The sequence below is a fragment of the Dunckerocampus dactyliophorus genome, chromosome 2, assembly GCF_027744805.1.
Source record: "Dunckerocampus dactyliophorus isolate RoL2022-P2 chromosome 2, RoL_Ddac_1.1, whole genome shotgun sequence".
Taxonomy (NCBI): Eukaryota; Metazoa; Chordata; class Actinopteri; order Syngnathiformes; family Syngnathidae; genus Dunckerocampus; species Dunckerocampus dactyliophorus.
This window is the reverse complement of record NC_072820.1, coordinates 27,444,136-27,456,012: the sequence shown is the minus strand read 5'-3', so window position 1 is coordinate 27,456,012 and position 11,877 is coordinate 27,444,136. Positions and strand designations below refer to the sequence as shown.

Below are 11,877 nucleotides of genomic sequence, written 5' to 3'. Positions count from 1 at the left end.
GTCTACCCATGAAATTTGCTAAAACTGCTAGTATGCTAACATTAGCATGATAGCAATGGTAACATGCTAATGTTAGCATGCTAACACCTAGCATAATGTACCAGGAAAGCTAAATGTTGAGAATTTTGACTTTGGAACGGTCTGAATCGGTTGAGAAATGTGGAAGTAGCCAGAACTCTTGAGATCAGAGGTATTTTCCATTCCGGAACAAAAAATGTGGGAATTTTCGTGCTGTGGCTAATAGCATGGATGTCCTGATGTTGTTGAATGAGTTGATGTTGGAATGAGGTGAATCGGTTGACAAATGTGGAAGCAGTAGTAGGCATCAGCAGGTATACATAAAAGTGTGAATTTTGGGATCATTTTGAATTTTGTTTCAGTATAAAGAAGTAGCAGGTATCGGGAATAATTAGTTGTAGGGAAAAGGGTGAATTTTGGGAAAATGTTGAATTTTGGATCACCCCCCAAATGTGATCAGTTCTTCCATATCCTATTTCCGACAATTCCTGAAAATGTAATCCAAATCCATCTTTATAACTTTTCAAGTTATTTTTGCGCTGCGCTTGGCGGGGGTAATGAACTGGCCTAACAAATCCTTGTAGTGCTGCTTTTACTTAGTGTGTCTTTCTGTGGCTTCCTGTTTCCTGCAGACTCTCCCTGTCCTTTCTCTGCTATGTGTGGCAGTGCTGCCCTCTGCTCAATAGCCCAGGAAATGCAACTTCAGCCTAGCGCAAGTGGCCTCGCGCCCTCGGTGGAAAAAGTTTGGACACCTCTGTCATAGACTGTGTCTGTGTCTGTTTATTATGAAAATGAAAAGTACATCAGACAGTAATTGGCTGATATAAAAACAACAGCGTGGGCACATTTTACAATATGACGGACAGCAGGAGCAGGATTACGCACTTTGACACACCTCAAAATAAGGCCCCACGTTTGGGCCTTGAAGCAGCATGCGTGTGTGCGTGTATCATGTCAAGACTTGGCATGCTGGGCTTTGTCAGCAAGCACTGACTTTTCTGGTTTGCGCGGCTCCACTCGAGGGAGTTTGATACCCAACTTCCCAAATGGAAAAGGATAAGAAACAAGTTGAACGGGAATGCATGTCGAGTACAACACTCCCATATTGGGGAGGTGCCACAAGCACATATTCTTCAAAAAAGAAGGCAGACAAGTTATTTACAACTGAGCCATGGTGGTTGGAATTCAATATGTAACATCTACAGTGAAACTTTGACCAAATACAAACAGCGTCCTTTCCTTCAGAAATATATTAAACAGCAGACCAAAGTATTGCATTTAAAGTTTTTTTAAAGTCAGACTGCATTGAAATGCAAACAAATCTATCAATAAAATCATGTTTTCCACCTAAAGAGGTTGATTCCATTGTATTAAGTTTCCAAAACAAACATCCTAAATCTTCACCTTGTCACTCGCCATGGTCAGAGTCATCCAGCTGGATTCCCGGTACCAGGCTGTAATATTCTGTGGACTGAGTCATGTAAGCTTTCTCCCGGTCCGCCGAGTCTTTCAGCACCTCCGACACGCTGACTGAGTCCAGCTCAGACCTGCTAGGCTTCCCATCTGAGCAGCAGGATCCTGGGTGGAGAGACTCCACAGAACCCAGCTGGACTTCCTTCTCTTCATCGACGTTTGCGGTGCTGCTCAGGAGCTTGGAAGCCGTGCAGTCAGCTGACATCTGCTGACCACCTGCAGGCGGCCCGTGGGAGCCGGACGTCCGTTTCTTTGATGACCCCAAAATAAGCGCCTCTTTCCTCTTCCTCCCACAGCACCAGCAGACCACCAGGGTGGAGAGGATGAGGAGCGGGAGCGCGATAAAGAGCGCAGTGAGGCTGGCTGGGCGACACATGTCGCTCAACCTCACTGACCACACCACCCGGCCTGCCAGTTTCCAAGGGGAGATGCATGTCAGGTTTCTCACCAAGTCCCCCGTCTTTGTATCCTTGCTGTTCTCCAGGACTTCCAGGAAGGAGCAGGAGCAGTCCCAAGGGTTCCCATCCAGCTCCAGGCTCTGCAGAGCAGGCCTCTGCAGCACAGAGGCTGGAAGGAAGCTGAGCTGGTTCTCTTGCAAATGCAAACTCCGCAGGTTGTCCGAGTCCTGCAAGAAACCTTCCGGGAGCTCCTCGAGTCTGTTACTGCTTAGATCCACTTCCTCCAGGCGGGGCTGTCCGGCTAGGAAGTCCCGCGGCAAAGCTGCGATTCTGTTGTGGCCCAAGTAAACCTTTTCCAGCAAGGAGGCCTCCACGCCTGACATCTCCACTGAGGTGATGTTACAGTTGGAAAGATCCAGAATCTGCAGGATGGACTGGTTGGTTAGCCAGGACCACCGCACATGCCCCAAAGTGGAGCCGGAGAAGTTTAGGCAGCAACCGGCGGCGGGCGCCTCTGAGGGGAACTCAGACAAGATGGTGGCAGGTGGACATAGGCAGCCGCCCGCAAGCCCCGTCCTCAGCAGAGTGACGACGAGGACACTCCACTGACGATGCATCTCTGCAGGACAAAGACTAAGTCAATCCTAGCCATTGCATTTTCTACAAAACATCTTCATCTTATGCTCCCACCTCAACTCTCAGCGTAGAAAAAGGCTCATAAACTGCCACCCTTCTCTGACGACGCCTGGTTGCTCCGGGGATGGTGAGCGTCGGCATGGATATGGCGTGGTTGGGGACAACAGATGTGAGTCTCCTGTGAAGGTTTATTAGAGGTAGGGCGGGGCTTGTCAAGGCACTCCAATACCAGCTTCAGCTAAGATCAGTGTGGTCTCAATTGGAGTTTTCAATCCCCATTTTTGTGGGGGTGTTATACGCAAAAGTTCAGACTCAAATATTGGATTGTCGTGCCATCTTTTTCAGAACATTTGCACTGCCTTTTATTTGAGTTTTGACACGGAAATACATACAAAAAAATTCCAGTTAGTGGAATTCATTCACAACTACAAAGCAAGAGTAGGAATCTTTTCCCAAAGTGTGACAAGCATACTTCCTCAAGTGGTGCTTGGGAGGAGTTCAGCTGCTCAACTGCAGTCAGCACCAGAATGCTTTTGTATTTGTGGGCGGAGTAAGACAGGCGGAGAATAGCTGTCACATGAGTAAGCTGCCTGTTCAGGTGTGTGCTTGCTGCATGGCTGGAAGACCATGACGACTTGTTTACTTGCTGTGGGTTTTTACAAACGGAATGAGGAGTTTCTTTTTCAACACGGTTCTCCCGGCCTGCTTGTCTAAGGAATCGTGCGGTGTGTAAAAAGGCAGAATGAATGTCTTTATTATTTGTGTGTTGCACGGCTGATGTCATGCTGAAAGAGAGTCCGAGAGGAAACGTTTTGTGCCATCATGGCTTGTTGTGCTGTGTGGTAAGAGAGACTAAAGGTCGCTGGGGACACATTTGCCTTGTTTGGCCTTTTCTTTATGATCTCTGGCTTTTCAACGTACAACATTCAAACTTGGTGAGATTCATCTGTCAAGATTCGCGCGCGTGTGTGTGTGTGCGTGTCTTAATGTGTATGTGAACTATAAATCTGGAGATTTGGGATGATCTCATTCCCAAACAATGCAACATCCTCCCCAGCTTCCTGTGAAACAACGCCTCCGTTCTCCTCGTTCATCACCACAATGTTTGCCTCTAAAACCTTCGAGAACAAAGCGTCGACATTTATGTTCCATATAAACTAGTTGTAGGACTGAAAAGCTAAATGTTTATGCCTTTTCCGGGACTAAAAATGTAGACAAAGACAAAAAAGGTTCAGATATGCTGTAAATGTCAAGTGTAGAGAAGTTCCCTTCAGGCTGCAGTGATGTACACGACCGCACTCAAGTGATTGACACCTGCTGGAGATAAAACACTGCCAGGACTTTAAAGTTGAACGCATACCTGAGGAGTGGGTGCAGCTCATTCACAATCCTAATATGGATCTTCCAAAAAATATGCTGAAGAAGACGTTCTCTTCCTCCTGCATCCCAATGACTCTCATTTCTTCTTCCTCCTCCTCATGCAGAAGAAGAGGTGTGTCTCTCCACCCATGTGGGTGGAGTTTAAGCTTCCACTCACTTGGTGTTGACCAGTGTTTTTCATGATGACTTAGCAGCACCTAAAAAATGAATTTAACATCTTTAGACTCTAGTGGAGATGATCCTCATTGACATCCACGCTGAAGAGTCACTAAACACATGGAAAGTACTGTATGTGGTGGCAGGGCGCCCCCTGGTGGCTAGTGCAACTTTATTACCCTAGACAAGGGGTGTCCAAACGTTTTCCAGAGGGCCGCATAATCAAAAATGAAAGGATGGAAGGGCCACTTTGATCATTTACATTTTGTAAAGCAACACGTGGACATGCTAAGAAGTTATATATATATTTAAAGAAAAAAACAGCCTGCACCTCAGCTTTGTGATATAGGTGAAAAAGCCTATTATTAGTATCGACTTTTTCTCCTTAAATGACACTTTTTTTTGGCTTGTTTTTCAATTTCTGTCGTTTTTTTCTCAAATATTTCAACATTTACATTTTCTTTTTCTTGTAATGTTCAGACTTTATTCCCGTAATATTTTGGCTTTATTCTCGTAATATAACATTTTTCCCAACCAAATTTTGCTAAATTTGCAACTTCATTTTTTGTTTTGTTTTGTTTCTCATATTACGGCTTTAAAAAATAACATGTTTTTATTTAGTATTTCAACTTTATGCTTCTATACATTTTTTACTCTGAATATTACGAGTTTATTCTTATGATATTGTAACTTTTTCCCAACCTGATTTTCCCAAATTTTCAGCTTAATTCTTTGTTTTGTTTCTCATAATAATACAACTTTTGAAAACAACATCTTTTTTTTTATATTTCAACTTTATGCTTCTAAAATTTCAACCTTATTCTTGTAAAAAGTTTTTTTTCCTTTTTTGCTGTTGTTTTCTTGTTTCATTGAATTTTCAGAATGTGCCACAGGCAAATGCCCCAAATTGCGCCCAGGCCGCACTTTGGACACCCTTGCCCTCGACTGATCTTTGCTATGTGATTTTATGGGACTCTGCATATCTATCCGTTAGTACTGCGCTGTATCATAAGGAGACCTGTTTCAAATATTTATTAGAAGTATTTATGAATGAATGAATTAATTAGACATTTACTACATATCCACATAAGAAAAAATGCCGCAAACAATATTACAAGCTCAAGAATATAAAAATATATTGTTATATTAATACTAGGGAGGTCTGATTATATTGGTATAAAAATTAGATATCGGATATTGTAATCGGCTTTTCTGCCTATATTGATATTGGTGTGCGAGTGAGAACTCATCAGATTTCATTGTGCTCAACAAAGCAACAGAGCTTGCTAGCTCAGTATGGCCGCAGTCTGAATTATATCCACGTTTTGCGTTTGGATTGTAAATATGCAATTTGCAATGACACTGCAGCGCTACTCATGCAAGGGGAGAGTAAGGTAAGCCGTAGTCCTTCGATACTTCTAATCTAATATCGCACGCCAGGAAGAATCACTCGGACTCACACACAGCGCTATGCTGCAAAATAATGATGGAACAGCGCGACTGGAAAAAACAACGCAGCTATAACTAGTTTATAATTTCACAGATTGCAGTAGTCCACAGTTTCATACTTTGCACAATACTGTACTTTGTTCTTATACGGATGTTTGTGCCACATAGAAATGTGCAGCTTTTGAAATGGTATCATTGCTGTATTTGTCTTATTTTGCACAAGCTGTGTTCATTTGTGAAATGCATCCAGTGGTATCACAGTCAAAGAAGTGTAATGTGTTCATTACATGACATTAGTTTGAAGGAAGAGCTGATGCCAACATCATTATCGCTTGATATCAGTATCGGTAAATGAACATTGTAAAAAATGTATCTGTAAAATAAAGGTAATGTGCTGGCAGCAGAGATGCCAGCACTTCACTGCTTATTACTGTAATAGTGAAATATGGTATGTTTCTGTATTTTTTTTATTTAAGTAAAGTATTGGCAGCAAAGACGCCAGCACTCTACTGTTATTTTACTGTACAGTGTTTATGCTGTGAAATGACTTCACAGCAAATTACTGTTTCACTGAAATACAGTATATTCCTGTATTTCTGGCAGCACAGACGCCAGCAATACACCGTCATTTTGCAGTTTCCATACTGTTGACCAATTTCACAGCCTGCAGTAAAAATAAAATGCAGTGTATTTCAGTAATTATTTGAATTTACAGCAACGTTCTGGGGTTACTTTCTCACTGTTTTACTGTAGACAGGTGTTACACAGTAACTCAGCACTTTAGAATGTCTCAAATCTCAATTTTCACTGCAATCAAAATAAAGGCCTTAAAAACGTACCAAAACGTGTGACTGTTTCCATACTTTTGTTTTACTAAGAGTGTCTTATCTTACCATATTGAACTTTACCTGGATCAAACAAGTAATAGTCGTTATTCCAAGAATGTGCTCTTCATACCCTCAGTCTTGCTGGCCTGGCCTGGTTGTGCTGACTGCTAGCACTGAGCAGCAGTTCTCACTTGTTCGAAGGAAGATGAGCAGGGTGTTAAATTATCCATAGCAAAATCAAATGCAAAAACAAAAACACGCTCTAGCTAGGACGACTTGCCGAGCAACAGTATTTCAAACATTATTTTAGTTGTAATCTTTTGCCGAAGAAACAAAGATAAGTAAGTTTTTACTTCCTGTGTTATATGTAGATGCACAACCCGAGGAGGAAGAAGAACTTCTTGGTCATGTGTAGCAACACATGTCGCCAATGCTCTGGCAGGAAAACTTACCATCAGGAGTTTGGCACACAGCAAATTAAAAAAATACTGTATTTTACTGTTGAAGGCCTGTGCTCTGTTGCTTCACGTTGAACAAACAGTACATTAGTAGTATTTCATTAATACAGTATATTACTGTTGGAAATTGGCTGTAAATTAACAGCAATTGCTTATACTGACGCGCTAGACAATATTGCTATATTGGGTATTGGTAAGAAAGCACATATGGAGCACCTCTATCTCTAACTACTCTCTGACTGTATTACAAGGGTTAAAAAAAACATCTGCAGTGGAAGAGGGGCCGGATATGAGGGGGTAGTCATGGCAACCACTCATCTACCACTGCTGGGGAGTGATGACGCAGTGTTGCCCATTGTTTTACACACACACACACACACACACACACACACACACACACACACACACACACACACACACACACACACACACACACACACCCTCCTGTCATGGCTCCCGTCATCTGTGCTCAAAGGTCAGAAAGGAGGAAACCATTTACAGGAGAGTTTCAAAAGCTGTTGGTTGGTATTGACTACAATTGGGGTATCAGTGCTACTCTACTGTATAGGTTACAACATGGGTATCCAAAGTGTAGCCCGGGGGCCATTTTAGCCCCCAGCTGTTTTTTTTAAATTAGCCCTTGGCATATTGTTAAAATAAAATGTATTTGACTTGATTGATTGATTTATTAGGTAATACACTACAAGCTGAGATGTGTTTGTTTTGTTCAGATAGTTTGAATTGCTTTTAGCATCTTTAATGTACAAAATGTATCAACGTGCCCCCCTCCCAATCCGCCCCCAACATTCTTCAATTTTTCTGTATACGGCCCACTGTGTTAAGAATTTGGACAACCTTCATCAGTTAGACGGTGACAAACCAATATTTATACCGAAGTTATATACTTGCTTCTAAGTTTGCTTGTAATACTGAACGGTGTGCTTTTGCGAAAACTACAGTGAACAAGGCTGACAGATGATTTCCCTGTTTGCCATCACTGGATGTTTGCATGAATCACCAACTTCACACAGATCATTAAAAATAATGAAATAGTCTTATAGATCACTTACACACATACACAGTACACATATAGATGAATAATAAACAGTAAATATAGCAACTTCTCATCAAGCCATGTCAATTTCAGACTTAAAATAATGTACTGATTTAAGCCCCACCCATTTCAGAGTAAGCCACGCCCACTTTCGATTTATGTTCCGCCCACTCTGAGCACAGATACGGATCATTTAGATGGGTGAACAGATACAGATAGAGATACAGACAGTGGTGTACTCGTTCATTCTAGTGTTAATGACATAAGGACTGTGCTGACTAGTGGCTAACATGACTGTGATAACATTGTATCCTTTACTGTCCTTTTACGGTCTCTGTCTGCCAGAAAGTGACCGACATCTTCGTGGAACCAGTGTCACGCCTCTGGATTGATGGGCTGGGGAGGTCACACCTGGAGGAAGAGGAGGTAGGTGACTCTTTACAAATGTACATTTACAAAGCATAACAATAAAGCATCAATTTATGCTTCTCATCCATGATAAAATCAAGTAAAGATGTCCAGTGGGATACATAGTGGTCATCTACAACTGTGCACGTTGATTATTAACGGTGAACACTGAAACTACCCCGAAGAGCGGAAGTATTTAATAAGAATATTTCATTCATTCAGATCTAAGATGTGTTATTTTAGTGTTCCGTTTGTTTTTTGAGCAGTGTACATACATAGATCCATATTGTATCCCATTAGACATCATCTTGATTTTAATGGATTCCAAAAGTGAAAGAAATTAGAGTGTAAATGTTCTTCTGAGTGGCTCATTTGATCAAATTATTACATCATTATCTTTGTAAAGGCAGAGTTTGTGATGCAGCTCTTGTATTTGGGCTTATTTGTGCAAGTGTACCTACCTCCTGCAATGGACAAATATGCATGTAACTACAAGTACATGCATACCTGTAGTTTGTTGCATGCTGCTGCTGCTCTCTGTCCTCAGTGCATGGTGCTTTGACCACCAAACATCGCATAATGATGCGCTGTGAGAGAATGAAAAAAGACAAGCATTTCTCTTTTGAAGAGAAATGAGCACCAAACCTTACTGACTTGGAGAGCTCTTATATACAGATTATACAGATTGTGCAGGTGTACCTAATATTGTGGCCGGCAAGTGTGTATTGAACCTCTCTCGCACACTTACAAACCTCTCTCCTGGGATGCGTTGCGATTATCTGCTGAATTAGTGCATCTGTGTCGCCTGGCAACAAGAACATGTTTCCACAATGTCCTTGATAGCAAAGTGTGTGCGATGACTCACAGGCCATTACCTTGTAAACATGTGGTGCTGCAGAGATTTAAGGAAGTGTATTTGTGTGTGTGTGTGTGTGTGTGTGTTGGGAAGAGAGGGCGTACTTTTCCCTGCACTTTTGTTCTGCCTCATCTGCTATCTGTTTGAGGTTGATCAACTTGGCTCCTCTGGAAACACCATCTGTGCATCACAAAGACACACACACAGACAGGTAAGACACGGGAGAGATCACCAACACACAATCCAAGCGCATGAACGGCGGCAAGGCCTTCTCTTGGGTTAATTAGCACTGTACCCATGAGAATACTATTGTAATTGTACTATTGTATTGTAAGAAAGCCTAGACACACTGTGAATCCAAATTGTTCACTCGGGCACAATGAAGAAAGCCTAAGATGCCGTTTTCACTGTGAATCCAAATTGTTCCTCCGGGCACAATTAAGAAAGCTGTGACCAAATGTGCATATGGGAGATATTACAATGTGTATATTGTTACCTAATGGCCAAAAATAGTATTTATTTCAGCATTCTCATCGTGCAAAAGATGTAGTTGCACTCTGATAAAAGATTCCAGTGGTGATGATCTGTCCTGGACAGTCATCCCTCAGCAACTCCGAATGTCAGAGAGAGGCTTGGGAAAAAAAAAAATTCCAGGATGATTAGTTTCTGTCCGCCACGGGTCCAGATCCAATCAGCCAACGAATCCCCCCCATCTGGCGTAAAAGTAAGGCCGCATTTCAGAAAAAAGAACATAATCAATGGTTCATGCTGGAAAACGTCCAATGTGGCTGAATTACAACAATTCCGCAAAGATGAGTGGGCCAAAATTGCTCCACAGCGCTGTAAGAGACTCATTGCAAGTTATCACAAATGATTGATTGCAGTTGTTGCTGCTAAGGGTGGTCCAACCAATTATTAGGTTTCGGGGGCAATCACTTTTTCACACAGGGACATGTAGGTTTTTTTTCTCCCTTGATAATACAATTTTCATTAAAAAAAACTGCATTTTGTGTTCAGTTGTGTTGTCACTGACTGATATTTACATTTGTTTGATGACCTGAAACATTCAAGTGTGACAAACATGCAAAAAAATAAGAAGTCAGAAAGGGGCAAACACTTTCCACACCACTGTACTTACACACAAAATTAACGTAGCTGCACCTCAGAGAAGTCATAGCTAGCTTAGGATGAATTGCAAGAGACTTTTCAACAGGTAGGGGAGGACGCAGGAGGCAGATGATGCGTGGAAGGCTGAGTCTCTGGAACTGTGCAAGCACCCTCTTTGAACGCTTACGTCACTGGCACTATTGCTCCCTTACCTGCTGTCACCAGGATCACACGCGTCCTGTGCATCCATCAGCCTCCCACACAGCGACTCAGGAGAAACCTGCAAACTAGACGTACAAATACAACGCAGAAGGAGGGTTGAGAGAGGAAGTATCACACACATGAAGGATCCGCTAAAAATGTGATGATGCACATTTCCAAACTCATCTGTGATGTATTGTTTGGGTGTCTTTATGTCACAGCTTGAACACAAAGACAAATGTGGCTTATGTTTAGCATTAAACAGGCCTTCATATGTGGCAAGAATACCTTGGAGAACGCAGGAGATATTTTTAGGCTTGTGACCTTTGCACAAACACAGAAGGAGTTTGGCCTGGATACAGCCTGACCCATATAGTGGCTGCACATGCTGCTTTCACGCACACACATACGCACCCACACGCACGCACGCACGCACCCGCACTCACAAAGTTAGAAGATGTTTATAAATGTTATGCTTTTCTTTGGGCAAAGCAAACAATAAGCTACGTGTTGATGGATTGTGCCCTTCATTGTCTGCCTGGAGCTTTGGCAAGCAGTTAGCCTGAAGCTGTAAGATATACAGTATACAAGATATGAAGATATGGCATTGAATCTCAGGACATGACTTGTTGCACCTCCTGTAGGTGTTATGTCCCAATACTTGTGTCCATATAGTCTAGTTTTCATGCATAACAAATATGAAAGTAAGCCTTAATGAGTACTTAGCACGACGGAATGAACAGCACCAATCCTGGCACAGGCCAACATGCTGTAGACCAACTCTGGAATCATGGACGGGTAGACAGACACCCTGTCTCCCTATTAAATCCTCCATAAGGGAAACAACAACACAACATTCTTCTATTAAGTCTGGCTTTGGGAGAATGAAGCATTTACACATAACTAGTAGTTGGCTGTGGGTGATGGCCATGCGGTCGTCCGTGGAGTTACCTTCCCTGAGAAGAACCACACAAAAAGGTTAGACGTCATATTGGCATATCACGTACTGTAGACACACAGCGCAACCCCCACATGCTTTTAGACTTCATGATGACCTCATGGTCCTACGATATTGACTGAGTATATACTGTATGTCTATGTACATCTATATGATCCTCTGGTCAAGTATTACATACGTAAGTGCTGTGATGCCAACATGCATGCATAATGCAGGCTTTCACTGCAAGCCCTATTACTGGTGAGTGTGCAGAACGACTGCTTCTTGTTTGCTAAACGTCTTCTGTTGACAGAGAAAATACGTGCCACTATATGGATTCTTTGTCACGGCAAAGCCCAGTGCAGTAGATCCGTTATTCTGTAATTCCCATCCTGTATAAGATTTACTGTATGATGTCACGGTATGTTGTCATATTTGGTATCATTCTTGGGTCATACAATCACACAGATTTCATCTGTAGCCTTTAATAAGGCGAGGAACCATATTTACTCACTTAAA

The 11,877-nt window shown here is 42.2% G+C and overlaps 1 protein-coding gene across 1 annotated transcript; it reads right to left on the bottom strand.

Moving 5' to 3' along the window:
• Window positions 1-800: 800 nt before the first annotated feature.
• Window positions 801-3,991, bottom strand: si:ch211-106k21.5 (leucine-rich repeat-containing protein 38). The gene is made up of 3 exons (XM_054767701.1): window positions 3,886-3,991; window positions 2,580-2,703; window positions 801-2,508 (listed from the first exon to the last, which is right to left on the bottom strand). Exon 3 carries the CDS (start codon window positions 2,504-2,506, stop codon window positions 1,427-1,429), a length of 1,080 nt encoding a protein of 359 aa, XP_054623676.1. The 5' UTR covers window positions 2,507-2,508; window positions 2,580-2,703; window positions 3,886-3,991; the 3' UTR covers window positions 801-1,426.
• Window positions 3,992-11,877: the final 7,886 nt, after the last annotated feature.